This window comes from Vulpes lagopus, chromosome 11 (genome assembly GCF_018345385.1).
Source record: "Vulpes lagopus strain Blue_001 chromosome 11, ASM1834538v1, whole genome shotgun sequence".
Taxonomy (NCBI): domain Eukaryota; kingdom Metazoa; phylum Chordata; class Mammalia; order Carnivora; family Canidae; genus Vulpes; species Vulpes lagopus.
Window position 1 is genome coordinate 72,095,949 of NC_054834.1, and position 18,338 is coordinate 72,114,286.

Below are 18,338 nucleotides of genomic sequence, written 5' to 3' on the forward strand. Positions count from 1 at the left end.
AAATCTTTAAAAAACATTAACAAATATTTTTAAAAATAAATATACCTAATCTTTAAAAAAAATTAATTGGTGGCCGGAGTAGTGGGAAAGTGGATTTATTTGCTTGTTTCCTTGCTTGCTTGCTTTGCCCATATTCCTACATCTCAAATATTTTGTGATTTTATTTGCTGATGGGAAAAAAAAACACTTAAAAACGAAAAGATCTTTAACCAACAAAATATACAAAGTCTATTTAATTTCACCTTCTGAAAAAAAAAAATGTTTTAGGGTCTTTTCCTGTGCTCCTATGAGTTACTTAAGTTCACTACCAAACATGGACTACTCAGAAAGAAATATAAAAGAGGACATTTAAAAATTAATGTAATTCCAAAATCTAGATCTAGTCCCTGTGGACACCTTGGTGTGCTTTACATGCTTTTTAAAAGCATAATTATTTAATGTAATTGGAATTTGAGAATAGGTAGGCTCCCCCCCGCCCCTCCCAGAACATCAGGAGCATTTTTCATGACCTTACTTTGGCCTCGAGCATGATTTTTGGCGGCTGCTGGAGTGCTCGGGGTGCATGTGCGGACCACGCTCAGCCAACACCAGCAAGTCCTGGAGGTGAGGCTCAAGGTCACGGGCCGACACCCCGTTCTGCACACTGCCCGCCCCATAGGTGAATTCTGCCCTCAAGCCTTTGGCCCATCTCTTCGCCTCTGTTAGGATGCACGCATTGCTTATCCATTTCAGTAAGTTCTTTATAAGCCGGACACATTACTCCCTTAATTATAATATTTATGACCGACTGTTCCCGGCTTTTAATATCATCACCACTTTGGGCATGCACGAGTTTGCATTTTCACGTAGTGAAATGCACTGGTTTTGCCTTCGTGATTTCCTCCATGGCTCTCGTGCGGAGGCTGCACCTGGACGCTCACCTGCACGTCCCACCTGGAACTCTGAGCCTCTCCGGGTGGTGAGCAAAGGTTGGCCGGGATGTCGCCGGCCCCGCCCCCTACCCGTCCTCCCGGCGCGCATGCGTCCCGGCTGGCGCGGCGCCGGCTGGACCCTCCCGCGAGCCGTCCTTACCCGGCCTGCCCCGCGCCGCCGCCCCCGGAAGTGGCCTCGCCGCCGCAGGAGCGGTGCGTGAGCGCGGAGCTCGGGGCGGCGGCGGCGGCGGCGGAGCCCGTGGGCCGGGCCGGGCCGGGCCGGCGGGGTTGGGAGCCGCCATGGCCGGGGGTCAGGACATGTTCGACGCCATCGTGATGGCGGACGAGAGGTGGGTGGCGGGGCCCGGCGGGCGTCCGGCCCCTCGGCGGCGGGGGCAGCGCGGCCGGGAGAGTGGGGTGGGGGCGCCGGCGCCCCGGGCCGCGACGCTGTGGCCCCCGCTTGGCTCCGCGCGCCCCGTGCCCAGCTGCGCCCGCTGCGGGCGGCCCCGAGCATCTGCTCGGCCTGATGCCCGCCCTGCTCCGGGGACGGCCGCCGCGGACTTGGGTGGGACGGGCCTTGCCCCTCGTGGTGGGACAGACGGCCGCATTCACGGGCTCGCCGACTAGGGCGGCCGACGGCCTCCGCCTCCCCCCGCAGCCCCCGCCCGCCGCCGGGCGCCCTGGGCTGTGACGGTGGGCACCCACGAGCTGCGTCGTGGCCGTCTTCCAGGGCCCGGCCCCCGGAGGCATCAGCCGACGTCAGTCGGGAGAGAGCGAGGCGGAACCATCAGCCGCTGACATCGGTGCAGAGCTGGGTGTGAAGCCCTCGCTGGGCTGCGTCGGATCCCGGTGAACTGTTTTAGCTCCTCTTTGCGAATCGCGCCTTATTGATCACCCCGTTTCACAGACAGGGCAAGATCGCTCCCCGGGGTGGTGCAGCCGGTAGGTGGACGCATATGCTGCCTCACGGGGCCCCAGCAAACTTGTCTACTTGCGCGACTGCGGGTGAAGGTGGAGCCCCCTCCGCTGTGGCGCCCTCCCGGATCCAGGCAGCACTGCCTTGCTGTGCGCTGTCAGCCGGCGGCGCTGCTCCCTTCCAGTGTGCCCTGGCAGTGGAAAGCCCGGGTATATGGCAGAGTGTTGTGAAGCGGTTGACATGGTCAGACCTGTGGCTCGCTAGGCTCCTCGCTGCGGACTAGACGCACCTAGGAGGTTTCAAAAAGCAGACTCCGGGGCCTTCTCCAGACTTACTGAGTAGTGGGGGGCGAGGCCCTTGAATTTGGGTCTCTAGAACTTTCCCCTGTGTTTCTGGTATCTTACCAGGTTTGGGATCCATCACCCCCCCACACTTCGCTGTAGGGTGTAGGAGAGGCAGATTCGGCTTCAGCAGGTGGGGTGACCTGCCCGCGGAGGCGGGGTAGAGCTGGAATTGTGACCTGCGTTTTTCGGACTGAAATTCAACACTTTCTACTGCACTGTGTCTCGTCTTGCTGAGTCTGGGTGATAGGGGAGAGAAAATTTTATTTTCCAGGATAAACACTCTTTCTCCTGTTCCTTTGATCAAGTTTGCTTCTCCGTCACAGGTTTCATGGGGAAGGATATCAGGAAGGGTATGAAGAAGGCAACAGTTTGGGTATAATTGAAGGAAGACAGTATGGCACGTTACATGGAGCCAAAATTGGATCTGAGGTAAGGGGGGGGATCCCCCACCCCTATTTTTAAAAGTGAATCCTTTTCACTTATAGTTTATAATTTACTGTGCTGATCAGTATGGTAGAGCCAGAACTGCAGGCCTCTTTAAAAAGCAGTGGAGGGGATCCCTGGGTGGCTCAGCATTTTAGCACCTGCCTTTGGCCCAGGGTGTGATCCTGGAGTCCCGGGATCGAGTCCCACATCGGGCTCCCTGCGTGGAGCCTGCTTCTCCCTTTGCCTGTATTTTTGCATTTCTCTCTCTATGTCTATCATGAATGGATAAATAAAATTTAAAAAATAAAAAAAGTAAACAGCAGTGGACTAAAGAATGCTGATGGAGCAGAGTTCCTTGTCCAGGCCAACAGAGCATGTTGCTGTGCAAGGACACCTGGCCGAGTGTGCTCCACAGATACCATGATTTTTCCAGATAGAAGGTCTGTGGCACCCCCGTGTCAGGCAGGCCTGTCAGCATCATTTTTTTATTTTTATTTTTTATTTATTTATGATAGTCACAGAGAGAGAGAGAGAGAGAGAGAGAGAGAGAGGCAGAGACACAGGCAGAGGGAGAAGCAGGCTCCGTGCACCGGGAGCCCGACGTGGGATTCGATCCCGGGTCTTCAGGATCGTGCCCTGGGCCAAAGGCAGGCGCCAAACCGCTGCGCCACCCAGGGATCCCTCAACATCATTTTTCTAGCAGCATTGGTCATTTATTGTCTCTGTGTCACACTTTGGTAATTTTTGCATTGTTTCAAACCTTTCCATTATTATATTCATTTCGGTGATCTGTAGTTAGTGACTAAGACTCGCTGAGAGCTCAGATGATGGCTAGCGTTTTTTAGCAATAAAGGTTTTTTATTTTTTTAGGATTTGATTTATTCATGAGGGAGAAAGAGAGGCAGAGACACAGGCAGAGGGAGAAGCAGGCTCCCTCCAGGGAGCCCGACGTAGGACTCCATCCCAGGACCCTAGGATCACACCCTGAACTGAAGGGAGACACTCAACCGCTGAGCCACCAGGCATCCCAGCAATAAAGCATTTTTTATCTAAGGTTATGTACATTATTTTGTTTAGACTTGTTATTTTTTTATTTTGTTCATTTTTTAAAAGACTTTATGAGAGAGAAAGTGCATACCTGTGTGCACCAGCAGAGGGAGAGGGAAGGAGAGGGAGCAGCAGACTCCCTGCTGAGCAGGGAGCCCAATGTGGGACTCAATCCCAGGACCCTGGGATTGTAACCTGAGCCGAAGGCAGATGCTTCACTGACTGAGCCACCCAGGCGCCCCTGTACGGTGTTTTGTAGACATACTGCACCTGTGATAGAGTACACTGTGGTATAAACAAAACTTTCACATGTGCTGGGAAATCAAATAGTTCATCTGGTGCAGTGGTCTGGAACCGAACCCGCATCTCTGAGGTGTGCCTGTGTAAAGAGAATGAAGTATAGTCTAGGGAATGACAGAAGCCATCCTCGGCCAGCTCCCCTTACCCTGGATATCGTGGTGCTGCCCTGGGTCTTCAGCCACCTGAATCCTGACCCTGTGTCACATGAAAACATTGCATTTCCGTTCCCATTGAAATCCTCTAAAATCCACAGTTGTCTTCTCTCCTGTCCTTCTCCCTCGATTGGCCCTAGCTGTGGATGACTGGGTTTACCTGGCAGACCTTGTGGCAGACATGATCGTGGTAGATGTCTGCTGCAGCAGAGCGAGTCACAGCAAACTTGGGGGGTCTCAGACAACAAGCTTATTATCTCACACACATCCTGAGGAGCAAGAGTCCAGGAGCAGCTGGACTAGGTGCTTGTGGCTCTGGGCTGCACGGTACTGGAGTCAGGCCCGCAACTATATGAGGGCACTGCTGGGGCTGCTCGAGCAGCTTTAAGACAGCAAGGTGGGAGTGACGTCCGCTAGGCCTACATTCAGAAGCCATTCGCTGCCTTTTCCTCCGTGTTCTACTGGCCACACAGGCCACTCTGCTACAGTTAGAGGAGACCACACAGGACGTGTACACCCAGGGGTGGGGGCCAGTGGGACCTTCTGGGAGGCCGCCACCCCACCTGTGGTTCGGCCACCTAATGTCCGTGGTCTGATGCCCATCAAGTGATTCCAGAACCACAGCATGAGAAGCACTGCTGACCTTCGTACCCACCTTTAGTTTTGAGAGCTTGACAATTAGAGTGTAGCTCATCGCTTAATTTCACTCTTCACTGTTCTGTAAATCCACAGATTGGATGCTATCAGGGCTTTGCTTTCGCTTGGAGGTGCCTCCTACACACATGTACCACTGAGAAAGACAGGTAAGGTTGAAGACTTCTTTCCTTTTTAGTGTGTGGAGCACGAGTGTGGCTCCATAGCTTATTCTGACTTTGGGCAGTTGTGCCTCAGTTTCCTCATCTGCTACATGGAGAAAATAGACCAAACTGGAATGTTTTTATGTTTATAGGAAGTCGTGAAAAGGGAGCACAGAGCTCATTTTTGGTGTTTGGTGAACACGGGTTGTTACTACTTGTCGAGAATCTTGGAGCTCTCTGCCTTTTCCCTGCAGGCGTCACAGCACCAGGTGGATTTTAGACCCCCTGCCAGTAAAATAATGTTGACGTGGATTATATCTTCCCATTCATCTTTCCCCACGGCTTCTAATAAACGCAGCATGGTAGTCTTGCTATGGCTAAGGTCAGAAATGGTGATTCTGTTGTCACTGGTTTTTTACTGCAGCAGCCGACTAGATCTGCTAGTGAGATGAGGCAGTGAACGTGTTTAACACATGTCTGGTACTTGCACGTGCCGGGTAAAGGCTAGCTATTTTTGGATTGTTTGTAGTTTTTAAGCTGTTCTCACTATGTGCTACCTGCTGAAACCCCTGTGACCCTGTTGCACATCTGTCTTCATTCTTAACCCGGAAACGAACCCAGAAGCAAAGGCACACGTGGCCTGGCCGTCCTGCCGCTCCTGGGAGCCCAGAATCCGCTTTGGTTGGTGCTCTGCTTTGTCTTGATGTCTTTTGGCTTTGCCTGGCCTGAGAGGGGCTTGGGGAGAGTGGATGACAGCAGGGAAGGTGGCCCTGCCCTGTTCTAGTGACTCATCGTCTTATTTGAAATATTTTGATTTTCTAGAATTTGGGTACCTCAAATCTGAATGTGAGCACAAGGGTGCTTATCACTGATGGTGGGTGATGCTGAGATTACCTACCCTGCCTCCGTCGAGTCCCTGGGACGCTCCATTGGTACAAGTAGCTGGCACTGGACCAAATGTGTCCATGAGCCAAGGGGCGCCCGGGATGGGGATGGTCCTCTGAGGACTCTGAGAACCCTTGGGAATAGGTGCCTGGCACCTTGGGGTTCCACTGGGTGGCAGTCAACGCTGAGCTTGGCTCTCCCCTCCGGTCCCCTCCCAGGAGAGGATGATCAGAAGACGAGCAGAGGACGAGCAGAGGCTGTTCTTGGCGCTCCCCCTCAGCCTCCCCCTTCTCCACGACTCCGACACATGCCGGCTCCTGCAGGAGAGCCGTACTGTGCATGGAGGGTCTCACACCAGCCCTGAGCAGGGGCTCCCTGATTTCCTAAAGCTGTTACCCAGTCTGTCCCAGAGGAGGACCCGTGCAGGTTGGCCTGGGCTGGTGGAAGCCCGCTAGCATGCCTCGCTGCCGCCCCCACTCAGCACCCTCTGAAGGGCTCCTGGAAACACAGCCTGAAAAGCCCTTCTCCTAGAGCTGTGTGGCACAGTTTTTTGCATTATAATATTTATGTCAGTCCAATTTTTAAATAATGGTAGAAGGCTGATAGAGGATCTTCTGCTTCTTTATGTTCCCAAGTAAAGTGTTAAAAGAGAAAAGCCCTGGTATCTGTGCCATCATTCAGTAAAATAAGGGGCTTTTACTGCCAGAGAAACCACGCAAGGCACTATCTCAGACTAAAGGGTGGTGCTTTACGTTGACGACTGTGTCTTTCTGATGGACTCTGAGGTGGCCCCCCACCCTTCCCTCTGCCCCCAGCAGCCTGGTGGAGCCTCGTGCGGACCAGCGTCTGGCCAGCGTCTGGAGCTCTGGCGCCATCCGTGTTGTTGGATCGGCTGTGGGCAGGTCACACCCTCCTGATGGGCACTGACTTTGATGGTGTGTGGGGCCGGGTGTGTTCTGAGTAGCTTCACGGACCAGAGAAGAATAAGTTGCTACTTGAGTGTATTCTCACCCTGCTGGAATACAGCCGGTTCCCACGTGTTGGCATCTACCTTCCATCGCCCTGGAAACCGAGTGCTTGGTGGCTGTAATTTACTTGCTTTTGACCTTTTATAGTTTTGTATTGTCTCAGAGCAGTAGCCGTCATAGTTCTTGTAAAGTGACTTGTTGTCGGCAGACTTGCTCGTGTACCTAAAAACAATTATGCCCAGGTACTTAGGAGAAGTCGGTTGCTTTTGATTCATCCTGAGGATAGGTTGTGTAGAAGTCCCACCAATCAAATTGTAGTATACTTCTGACACTCCAGTGATCCCGTGTGGTCTGGGGGAGGGTGTGCGTCGGGATCACTACGAATTTCCCAGATGTGCACATTTGCACTGTCTCGCCCACCCCCTGGTATGAGCCCCAGCCTCCAGGGTCCATTGGAAGCAAGGAGGCAGAAGACTTGCTGAGCACCTACTCTGTGCTAGGTTTTGGGCTTTACAGAGGTTACTTCTTCTAAAAGCCACGAGGTGGCTGTTGAGTCTGCATGTTATAGACAAGTTAAACAACTGAGTACCTGGGAATCACCTCGCCTCCCAGCAAAGCTTTGCCTTCCTAGGAGAGGGAACTGGATGCAGATGCCAGACACCAGTTCCTGCCCTTTGGAGGGACAGGCTTGCTAGTGTACCTGCCGCTGAACTCCCCAAGGCTGTGAGCGTGACGTTTCTGGATTCTGGCAAACTCCAGGCCCAGTGCAGGCTGGATCATGCCCCAGCACTCTCCTCCTGTCTGGTTTGGTCTGTTCCCACGTCTGAGACTTAGGCAGACTTGTGGGTTGCTTCAGTCGCTTGCTCTCTGGCTGGAATATAGGTATATCCATAAGCCTGATAGCACCCGAATGTTGAGCATGGGGTGTGGGCGAGAGCGTGTTGCTAGGTAGATAAATATTATTGAGTGAAATGAGAAAGTTACTCATCCAGCTTCTGAACTCAGACTGCTTAGCATGCCCACTGCTTCCAAGTTATTGATCAGCGTAGTTGTACGTAAGAGGAGCCCACTGCGACTGAGGACTAAAAGTATTTATTTCTGTGCTTTACAGCAAAAAGATGAAGGCCTTAGAATCGTTGATTGAAATGATTCAGAAGTTCCCTTACGATGACCCTACTTATGATAAACTTCATGAGGACTTAGACAAAATTAGAGGGAAATTTAAACAGGTTTGTTCATTGCATGTTTCTCTTTGATAGGAGTGCCTTTTTCAGAGGTAAGCGCGTGCAGCCCCGAGGGCTCACGTCGCTTGTGGTCCACAGAAGCACATCATTGTGTCTCTGTGTGAGAAAACGGAAGACGGTATAGAGAATGAACACTTGTTAGAACTTCTTCAGGGGTTGGCGGCAGGTAGAGAGGAGGTTTGTTGTACGTTATGAGTAGAAATACACAAGAGTTAAAAAAAAAAAAGACATCTTTTTTCTTTTGTGTTTGCAGCTTTGTTCATTACTAAATGTTCAGCCGGACTTTAAAATTAGCGCAGAAGGTTCTGGACTTTCATTTTGAGGATGACAGATGAACAAAGACGAAACATCAAGGAACAGATGTCTGTATGTTAAGTGTTTAAAAATGTGATTCAAGGCAAAACAATGATGGGGTATTCATTGTTCTGTGGGGAGGGTTCCAGTGTGGCCGGTGAAAGGGCTTGCATCTCCCTGGGGGCTGCCTGTACAACGGTCCCTCCACACAGGCCTGGCCTTTGTTGGGCCCTCTGCTCTGCAGTCTGAGTGCGTCCTGCCGGAGCCCTCGTGAGGCCGCTCACTCCCCGTCCAGAGTCGCTGGTCTGGTGGCCCTCTCCAGCTGGGCCCGCCTGGCTCATTCCTGACTGGGGGTGGCTCTGGATAGGATCACCCTGCCCCCGAGCCTGGACTCAGCACTTTGAGGAATGGTTTTTTGAAAACTGAGAGTACCACGGTTGACTTGATGTGACTTGACAGGCAGATGTGCCGGGGACTGATACTCACGCTTAGGACGTGCCAGCGCTGGGTGGTGGGCTTCCCCTGTTCTGTTTAATCCCTCTAGTGTTCCCGCTTTACAGATGAGGAAACCCACGGGGACCGCCTGGTCCAGGGGCACCGGCAGCAGAGCAAGGACTCGTCTCCCGCGCCCGCCTGTCACCGCCGTCTCGTGCTGCCTCCTCTGAAATGTGCAGTCACGGCCACGGGATTGGGCCACTGCTCTCAGCTCAGAGCGCACGGGCCCCCGCTGTGCTCTCGGAGCCGTGGGGAGCCCACTGCAGCCAGTGGACGTGGGTATCTGGCTGAGGGAGATAGGGGCTCTTCAGGGAGCCAGGACATGCTCCTCACACTGTATCCAGACATGTGAGGAGCGTGAGGGCTTTGCAGCGTTAAAAATGGTGAAGGGAGCAAATATTTTAGGCTAAAGGCTAAATGTTGGGCTGCTGTTCTACATGCAGAGAGTTTCAGAGCCTTGTGTTGAGGACACTGCGTTCTTCCTACAACATGAGTTCTCTTGTGCTCTGGCTGCACTGAGCAGGCCCCTGTCTCCATGGGGAGGTGCGGATTGGTGGGGCAGGGGCTTCTCCTGGTTGTCCGGTGTCCCTCTGCTCACCGTTCCCCAGCACGGCCGGCAGGTCCAAGGCAATGTCTCTGAGAGTCACACATGAGACGACTCAAGGGGTAACTGTTCAAAACTGTTCCAGTGGAACGTCTTAGCGATTGCTGCTGTGCTGAGCCATCCCGTGGTTCTGAGAGGCAGCTGGGGACCCCACCAGAGCCGGGCGGGGTGTTTGCTTCCCTCTCATCTGGTTGCTCTGACTGGTGCACTGAGGAATGATGTGGCTTCAGCTGGTGTAGGACAAGATGTGGGCTTCATCCCTGCGCACGGTCCTCGTCCTGGCCCCACGCTCCCTGGGAGCTTGTGCACCTGCCTCCCAGGTGGATCCTGTGGCCGCGGAGACCAGCAGGCAGTGCCTGGTGGGACAGATGGGGTGGGGGTGGGGGTGGGGCTCCCGTTGCTGTTTTCCTTGGTGGATTGTTATGTTTTCTAAGTTCTCTGTTCTGGTAATGTATTGCTTTTACAAGTGGGGAGAAAAATAAATGACACGTTTTATTTTATTTATCTTTTTATTTTTTAAAGATTTTATTTATTCATGAGAGACACACAAAGAGAGAGGCAGGCAGAGGGAGAAGCAGGCTCCATGCAGGGAGCCCAACGTGGGACTTGAATCCGGGGTCTCCAGGATCAGGCCCTGGATTGAAGGCAGCGCTAAACCGCTGAGTCACCCGGGCTGCCCTAAATGGCACATTTTAAAGCAGAAGGCTGTTTGGGACCACTTATAACATGACATTCATTCCTTACTCCAGGGTACATGGGATGTAGGTCCAAGGGCAGTCCTGTGTTGAGTGGGCCAGGGTGCTGCTTCCTGTTGCATTTCTGTCCATGCATCTTGTTAAAATGTGTTGTGGACATAATTCCTGTGGAGTGGTGCCCTGAGATGTTCAGGGAGGGTCAGTTCCTGCAGACCCTGCCTGGCCACCTGTTGGCAGTTGTTACTAACCCCTCTTGCCCAGACCCCCCTCCTTCCCTGTCCCCCATGGTCTCAGCCTTTCCTGTTCCACATGTTCGTGTGAGCCACAGGCAGCCACCGCCGCTTTACTCTCCATCATATGAGGTGGAGCTACCTCACTGATCTCTGTCAGAGGCCCTGGACGCTGGGCTTGACCTGTGCCTACCTAGACTCAGTTTCCAGGAACACTTAGTCCCCTCTGACAGACCCTGATTGCGGCACAAACAGGCCACCTTAAACCTTACTTCGCTCTGTCCCAGGTGACACCATCTGCAGTGATGGGCTCAGGCATGCACATGGCTCCTCCTGGCTGGAGACATGGTAGTGGAAAGTTCTGGGGGCCTCTGGGAAAGGTTTTACAACTCTAATGAGAGACCATACCTATTTTGGAATTCCTTGTTCCACGGAAGCGACACCTGGATTATTACAGGCAACTGCACAGCCTTTGGGTGAAGCCACACCTGATCACATAGAGCAGAGGGCAGGACAGAACCTGGCCCTGGGACATCGAGCAGCTCACAGCCAGCCCCTGCGCTGCTTTGCTTTTGGGCTTCATGTTATATGAGCTGATGAAGGTCCTACTGTTCATGGCTGTTTGGGGTGGGTGTCCATTGTTCCCAGGTGGGGTATCCTTGCTCTCCCCCATCCTCTCCGGTCCTGTCCTGTGCATCTCATTCTCCTGGATGTTGACCTTTATCCGGATTGGCCTTGAGTTTGGGAGCTCTCCGGCTTGGGTGTTGTTCCTTTCTGATGGAACAGAAACATTTCCCAAGGCTTTGGCCTGCTCCCTCCTTCCTGTTGGAAACTCCCAGCATATTTTGTGCCACTGCTGATGCACCTGGGTCACCGTTACACACCACAGACTGAGGCTCACCACAGACAAGTACTGTCCCCCATCCTGGAGGACGAAGCCCGAGGTCCAGGCACAGGCCGGGTGGCGGGGGGGGTGTCCTCCTGAGGCCTCTGTGTATGTGGATGGCCGTGCTCTCCCTGGGTCCTCATGGATTGTCCCATGTGTGTCTGTGTCCTGGTGTCCTCCTCCTGTAGGGACCCTGGTTGTATAGGATCAGGGCCACCCGTGACCTGATGTTACCTCCATCTCTTTAAAGACCGCATCTCCGGGGGTGCCAGGGTGGCTCAGTCACGGAGCTCAGATCATGATCCCCGGATCCTTCCTGCTCAGTGGGGAGCCTACTGCTCCCTTTCCCTCTGCCTCTCCCCTGCTCATTCTCTCTCAAATAAAAAAAAAAAAAAAAAAAAAAGACTGTATTTCCAGGTTCAGCCACACTCTAAGGTGCTGGCATCAGGGTTTCAACATTGGAATTTGGGGACACAATTCAGCCTGTAGCAGCCACCCAGAACTGGGAAGAATGTTGACCTAGGACTTGGGAGAGGAGAAGACCTTCCACCTGGAGCTGCTTCATTGAATTCTGGAATGTGAGTCATTGGAACTAAGGGCAATGCCTGTGTACAGGCCAGACTGTCCCAAGAGAGGGCATTTTACTTTATATTTCATATTCACCTCGCTTTTTTTCCATGCAGACTGAGAAAAGAATTTGGAGGCACTGGGGAGCCTGTAAGTGGGGTGGGGGTGTTCAGAGTAAGGGAATGGGAAAGTGGAAAGCTTCCTGGAGGAGGTGCCCTTCACCCTCCTGCTTTGTGAGCTTTCATTTGACCTCAACACCACAGTTTCCCACCCTACCTGAGAATAGCATGTAATTTGGAGAGATTGAAAACTGTAATTATCCCATGAGGTCATCCTAATTCCTTCAGTAATCCCAGTCCTGAATGAATGAACTGGGGAGCTGGTCTTTGACTCAGGAAGCCAAATTCACCAAGCAGGGATGGTTGACCAGAGACAGGTGGGTGCAGTGTCCAGTTCCTACAGGGCACGAGTCCTACAGTTGAGGGCCCTGCCATGGAGGGTTTGGTGGCTGGTCCAAGTGACTAAGTGGCTCAGCAGGGGCTTTGCAGATTCATTGTGTGAGAAGGAAAGTCACTCCTAACTTCAGGGACTTCTCTTTTCTTTGTGGTTGATTAAAACCTCCCCTGGCATCACAGCCCTTGCTGATCTGTCCCTCGGGGGCCGCTGTGGTGACAGCGCTTTGGCCACATCTTTCTGGGGCCTGAAGCAGACCAGCTGGGCTTTGGGTGGCGGGGCTAGAGGTTCTGTCTCGGGCGATACCCAAGTATTACCCTGTTTCTGCTGCTCAAGAGTGATGTGCTGTAGACAGCAGGCGCCCTGGAAATGCTCCCAAAGTCTTAGTGACTGCTTGGCTCCATCCTTTCTGCAAGGATTCACTGAGCAGCTACTGTTTGCAGTGGGGGAGTGCCCCTGAAATGGCGAGGTGTGCACTGAACCTGCCCCCCAGCTTGAGAGCTAAGATTTACCTGTTACAGGGGATCCCTGGGTGGCGCAGCGGTTTGGCGCCTGCCTTTGGCCCAGGGCGTGATCCTGGAGACCCGAGATCGAATCCCACGTCTGGCTCCCTGCATGGAGCCTGCTTCTCCCTCTGCCTGTGTCTCTGCCTCTCTCTCTCTCTCTCTCTATCATAAATAAAAAATAAATTAAAAAAAAAGATTTACCTGTTTCAGGTTGAATTGTACCCCCCACCCCCCTGGCCCCTGAAAAGAGTTGTGCTGCAGTGCTAGCCCCTGGTACCTGTGAATGCAACCTTGTTCAGAAGTAGAGTCCTTGCAGATGTGACTCAGGTGTAAGTTAAGATGGGTCACACTTGAGTCGGGGAGGCCCTTCCTGCAGCATGACTGTCCTCACAAGGAGAGGAGACACATGCAGGGAGGGGATGCCATGCACAGGCAGAGGTGCAGGCAGGGGCAGGATCAGAGTGATGCAGCCACTGGAGCCTGGGAGAGTGCAGCCCTGCCCAGCCCTTGATTTCAGACTTCCAGCCTCCAGGACTGAGCCCCATCATTTGTACTGGGGATTACATCATTAAATCTGGAAAATGTAGAAAACGTACATACACTGCGATAGTTAAGAATTTTTTTTTAAAAGATTTTATTTAATCATGGGAGACACAGGCAGAGGGAGAAGCAGGCTCCATGCAGGGAGCCCAACGTGGGACTCGATCTTTGGTCTCTAGGATCAGCCCCTGGGCCGAAGGCAGTGATAAACCCGCTGAGCCACCTGGGCTGCCCCTAGTTAAGAATTTTTGAAAACCAAATGACAGGAAGCCCGTACCAATGGACTTACACAGAAGGCTGTATAGTATTTGTCTCCTGGAATAAAAGGAATCTCATGAGCTTCAGGAGAGGCTTGATCCAGCAGCTTGTCCAGAGAGCCATTACCTTTTTGCTCTCCCACAGGACTAGCCTCAAGTTTAGAGTCCATCCCATGGCCCACAGCAGCCCCCTTGGGGCAGTGGAAGAGCCACACCAGTCCCCGGAGTCCTGAGGAGGAGAGGGGAGGGCTCTCATTTTCAGGAGCCCCAGAAAATGTCTCTCCACGTCTCTTTGCCTCTGTTAGATTTCACATTCACCCTTGAGCCTGCCACCCTCCAACATTGCTGCCCCTGGGGGGTCGATGTGCTCTTATTGGGTTTGAGCCCATCAGCACCTGTCCTGGAACTGGGGATGGGGTCATGCTCATCCAAGCCTCAGAGCTGAATGGTCAACACCAGGCAGGGAATTGGTGCTGGCACAAAAGAAAGAGAACTGTCCACTTCATGTTGGGTGTTGGGACCTCTCCTGTCACACCTGGATGACAGATGGGGTGATGATGGCCTTTGTTGAGTAGTGACTGTGAGTCAGGTGCTTTGCTAAGTGTTGTACACGCTTGGGCCGTGCAGCCCTCACCCCGCACAGCACTCATTGAACTGAGGTTCCTGAGCCTCTGTTCTGGGCTGGGGCAGAGCGAGGTGCAGACAACGCCCTGCCCTCCTCTGAGTCTCCATTCTTGTAGACACAATTATCCCCACTTTTCAGATGAGAACATCAAGGCTCAGAGAGGTAAAGCCCCACAGCTGGAAGGTTACAGAGCTGAGGTCCAACCCCAGAGTCTTTTACTCCAAAACACGTATGTGAACTGTGTGCATGTATGTGTGTGTGAGCTTCCTCTCTGAACAACCATTGGTTACCTCACACCCCTCCGCCCGTAGGTCTGGCCGTCCCTCCCCATGCCCACCAACCCAGAAACTGCCCTGACCTCAGGGACTGCCGACTGGTAGACTTGGACGTTGGTGGACCTCCGAACAAAGCTGGGCCCCATGTGCATGCCCCGACCTTTGAGTGAAAGTAGCCACATGAAGGCTTTGTGCTTATTTATTTGTTTATTTATTTATTTAAAAATCTTGTTTAAAGATTTTATTTATTTGAGAAAAAGAGCATGAGCCAGGGTGGGGGGTGAGGGGCAGAGGGAGAGGGAGAAGCAAATTCCCCCTCTTAGTGGACAGCCTGATGGCAGGACTCGACCCCAGGACCCTGAAATCATGACCTGAGCTGAAGGCAGACTCTTCACCGACTGAGCCCCCCAGACGCCCCGGCATCATGCATTTTATTCAAGTCCAGTTTTGAAGACTGCCCTTGTGCGCCAGGCAGCCAAGCCGACGGATAGGAGAGGCTCCAGAGACACAAATCTGGCTTCTGGCCTGGCTCACTCAGCTCCTGGCTGTGTGACCCTGGCCCAGCTACTGCCCTCTCTGGGCCCTAGTTTCCTCCTCTACAACTGGAGGCTGAAAACTCCCACTCTCAGCCCCCTGGACACCCACTGGCCGTGTGGGGACACAAGGCCCCCCTGGGCCGCAGGGGCGCTCATTCATCCACCATCGCTGGAGCTGCTTTGCCCGGGGCACAGTCGAGCAGGCAGAGGCCTTGTGGCCAGCAGAGCCTCAGCCACTCGCCCTTGGCCTGGAAGGTGGAGATGGTAGCCGCGAGAACATCGGGCCCGCTCACTGGGTTGTTTCAAGATCTCTGGAGAGACCGTGTGTCCGCCCTGAGGACAATGCCTGGTTCTCCGTTTGTGCTCGGGGACAGGGAGCTGTGACTCTGCTGTGCCGGACGAGGGCGAGGAGAGCCAGGCGGGCCGCGCTCCAGGGGCCGGGATGTGCGGTGACCCTCCAGGCCGGACGTCACTAGGGAGGCCGTGTGGAGACAGCCACCGTCTACACTGCCCGCAGCCACAAATGGAAAGGATTGGCGGCCCCAGCCTCCTCGGAGAGGCCGGAGGCCAACTGCAGCCCCTCCAGGAGGGCTCTGTGCCCCCCCCACCGTGCGCCCCCCAGAGAGGCGGTGACAATGCCCCGGATGTGGGCCCCAAGGCCCTGGCTGGCGCTGCCCGCCCACTGTCCGCCGGCTATTGTCTGCCGGGGCTCTGTGCGGCTCAGGGCTGGGGGCGGCCGGCCGGGGGGGCTGTGGGAACGGATTAGCGGCCCAGGCCGCGGCCCCCTCTGCATGAACTCCTGATCAAAGGCATTCCTGGGCTGACAAGCCCCGTGTGTTGCAGGGGCCCGTCCAGCGTGCGAGGGACACGCTTCCCGCGGCCGGGCCCCCGGCACCAAGCGCCCTCTCGAGCCCCCGCTGTGGCGCCCGCTGCCGGGAGTGGCCTGTGGCGGGACAGTCGTCCCCCACCAAACACAGAGCCCAGGTGTGCGGGCTGCAGGCTCCCGGGGGACCTGAGGGGCATGGGCTCCGAGGAGCTCCTGGAGCCTGACGTGGGGGCTGTGGCCGTGGCCCCTTGGGGCCCCGCAGCACCCACCCCTGCAGACCTGACTGGCCTTCCAGCTCAGTGCCACATCCTGGGTCCCTGGGGCCACTTTTCAGGACTTGGGGGTCTGCCCTCCACACCCCAGGGTGGGCAGGGTCGCCCCTCTGTGACTCACAAAGCCGGCTGGGCCTGGCCCATGGGCTGTGGCTTCTGCCCTTTCCATTCTGAGCACCTGCTGTTTGCCAGGCTGGGGACAGGGTGACAGAGGGGTCAGCGAGGCACCTGTCCTCAAGCGCTCAGGGCCCAGAATGGGTGACGCCCAGGTAACATCATTTCTGGGCCTCCCAGAGCCACCTGCCAGGGCCGGGGGTGTGACCGCCTGCAGGGGACCTGGAGGGGAGGTCGGGGGGCACTTCAGGCACAGAACCGGAGGCAGGAAGTACTTGTGTGTCTGTAGTCCCACGGATGGAGGCTCGGGGCTGGAGTACCTGAAGCTGGGGGAACATAAGTGAGGGAGAGAGGTGGGGGTGAAGGGGGGGGAGAGGTGTGGTGAGGGAGAGAGGTGAGAGATGGGGTGAAGGGGGAGAGGTGAGGTGAGGGGGAGAGGTGGGGTGAAGAGAGGTGAGGTGAGGGGGAGAGGTGGGTGTGAGAGAAGTGGGTGGGGAGTAGACAGAGGTGAGGGGGGAGAGCTGGCTCGAGTCCTAGGACCTTGGATGGAGCTGGAAGGAGCTAGAAGCCCCAGAGGGTTCGGGCACAGGTGGCCGTGAGACAGGGCAAGCCCCAAGTGAGGTGGTGGGGCCGGCAGAACAGGCTTTGGGCTTGGGAGAGTGGCAGCAGTCTCAGAAGTCCCTCAAAGGCCACTTGTGACCTGGGACAGATGCTTGGGGCAGCCAGACCTCCCAGCAGGGGGCAAGGGGCAAGGGGCAGGGCCTGCCCTGCTGTCCCCTGAGGAGCCGTGGTGGCTTGCCAGGTAAGGCCTAGAGTCCTTTCCCGGGGTTCTGAGACCAGAGTTAGGGCAGGGGGAACTCCAGAGCCCTCCCTGATGCCCCCTGCACCTGCTGTCCATGCCTCATGGCCTTTCCACTGAACCCACAGAATGGCTCTGCAGGCCTGGCTGCCCCACTTGCTGGGCCCAATTTCTGCTGAAACCTGATGCAGTGAGATTGTTACCCCTGCTCCCCTGAAACTGCTCCTCAGGACACCCCTGGCCTGTCCCTGGGGTTGGGTGGGTGCCTCCCTGGCTCTCACTGTCCCTCAGTCTGCTGGGTCCGAGGCCCTTTCGGAGCTCTGAGCCGTGCACCTGCTGTGTGGGGCCACCGTGGGGAAAGCAGCAGTCCCCATCCCGCCACACCCCGCTGGCTCCCAGTTGCTCTGATGCATGTGGGGAGCCAACATTGCCCATCTGGAGGCTTCCCGCAGAGAGGGGCACCCTCCGGGGTGGGCTGATATACAGCGGCAGTCTCATAAAGGCCACGGCAAAATGCCCTGACAAGGAGTGATACCCTTGGCATGAGACCCAGCTTGCCTCCTAAGCACTCATTGAACCCGACCACCTGGGAGGTGAGGACATGCTGGGGCCCCAGACTCTGGGACGAGGCCCAGGCCCCCATGGTGTGTCCTAGTCCAATCCCTCCCTGCCTCCACCTGGGGCTGGAAACGAGGCTGGCCACGTGCATCTGAAGCCAAGTCGGACGTCACAGGTGTCCACTAGGTCTCCCAGGGCACCGGGTCTGTGTGAAAGGCCACCGGACTGAAGCCCGAACACGCGCTTTGCTCTCCTCCCTGAGCTGGGGGGGCCTCGGGACCGTGATTCACCAAGAGCAAATAGCAGTTTGCACCACAGGAGGGTGAGTGAATGCTGGCTTGTTTATTTTCCTATCTGCAAATAGCGTTGGGGGGTTGCTGGTGGGAGGTGCGCTTGGGAGCTAGTCCTGGCCAGCAAGCTGGGCCTCACCCCTAGGGCCACAAGCTCCCCTCAGGTGGCAGGAGCGCCTGCAGAGATTTCCCCACCTCTTTCCAGAGTTTCCTCACCCGCCTGGGGGGGTCCAAGTGGCCCCTCCCACCCATGCCTGCCCCCTACCAATTTTCTCCCAGCCCAGAGCATTGCATACTCCCGCTGGATCATCAGGGACCTCTAGCAACATCAGGAGTCCTTTTGGGCTGGGACAACCAGAGGCAGTCCTGTCATCTAATGGGTAGAGGCCAGGGATGCAGCTCAACACCCTACAGGGCACAGGACAGCACCCCGTAATAGAGGACGTGGCCCTGAGCGTTGGCAGTGCCCAGGCGGGAACCCCTGCCTGCCTGCCATTCCCCTCCAGCCCAGGAATGGGCGGTCGGA

General features: G+C 55.1%; 1 protein-coding gene across 4 annotated transcripts; it reads left to right on the plus strand.

The window, feature by feature from the left end:
• Window positions 1–1,065: 1,065 nt before the first annotated feature.
• On the plus strand, window positions 1,066–9,883 carry LTO1 (LTO1 maturation factor of ABCE1). 4 transcript variants are annotated; one of them, XM_041774054.1, is made up of 6 exons: window positions 1,069–1,261; window positions 2,495–2,600; window positions 4,829–4,899; window positions 7,858–7,975; window positions 8,244–8,356; window positions 8,845–9,883. In XM_041774054.1, the coding sequence occupies exons 1-5, from the start codon at window positions 1,212–1,214 to the stop codon at window positions 8,310–8,312; spliced, it is 414 nt and encodes a 137-aa protein (XP_041629988.1). In that variant the 5' UTR covers window positions 1,069–1,211; the 3' UTR covers window positions 8,313–8,356; window positions 8,845–9,883. The 4 variants fall into 4 exon arrangements, with proteins under 4 accessions (XP_041629989.1, XP_041629990.1, XP_041629988.1 ...); XM_041774053.1 differs by having other exon boundaries at window positions 8,244–9,883; XM_041774055.1 differs by lacking the exons at window positions 7,858–7,975; window positions 8,244–8,356; window positions 8,845–9,883 and adding an exon at window positions 6,594–7,851 and having other exon boundaries at window positions 1,066–1,261.
• The last annotated feature ends 8,455 nt before the right edge of the window (window positions 9,884–18,338 follow it).

What these genes read in the sequence shown, in the direction of transcription:
- LTO1 (XM_041774053.1), top strand. Translation starts at nt 1,212, where the DNA reads ATGGCCGGGGGTCAGGACATGTTCGACGCCATCGTGATGGCGGACGAG. An exon ending in GAGCCAAAATTGGATCTGAG is followed by an intron (nt 2,601 to 4,828) that starts GTAAGGGGGGGG and finishes GTAAATCCACAG; the next exon opens with ATTGGATGCTATCAGGGCTT. An exon ending in TGTACCACTGAGAAAGACAG is followed by an intron (nt 4,900 to 7,857) that starts GTAAGGTTGAAG and finishes TGTGCTTTACAG; the next exon opens with CAAAAAGATGAAGGCCTTAG.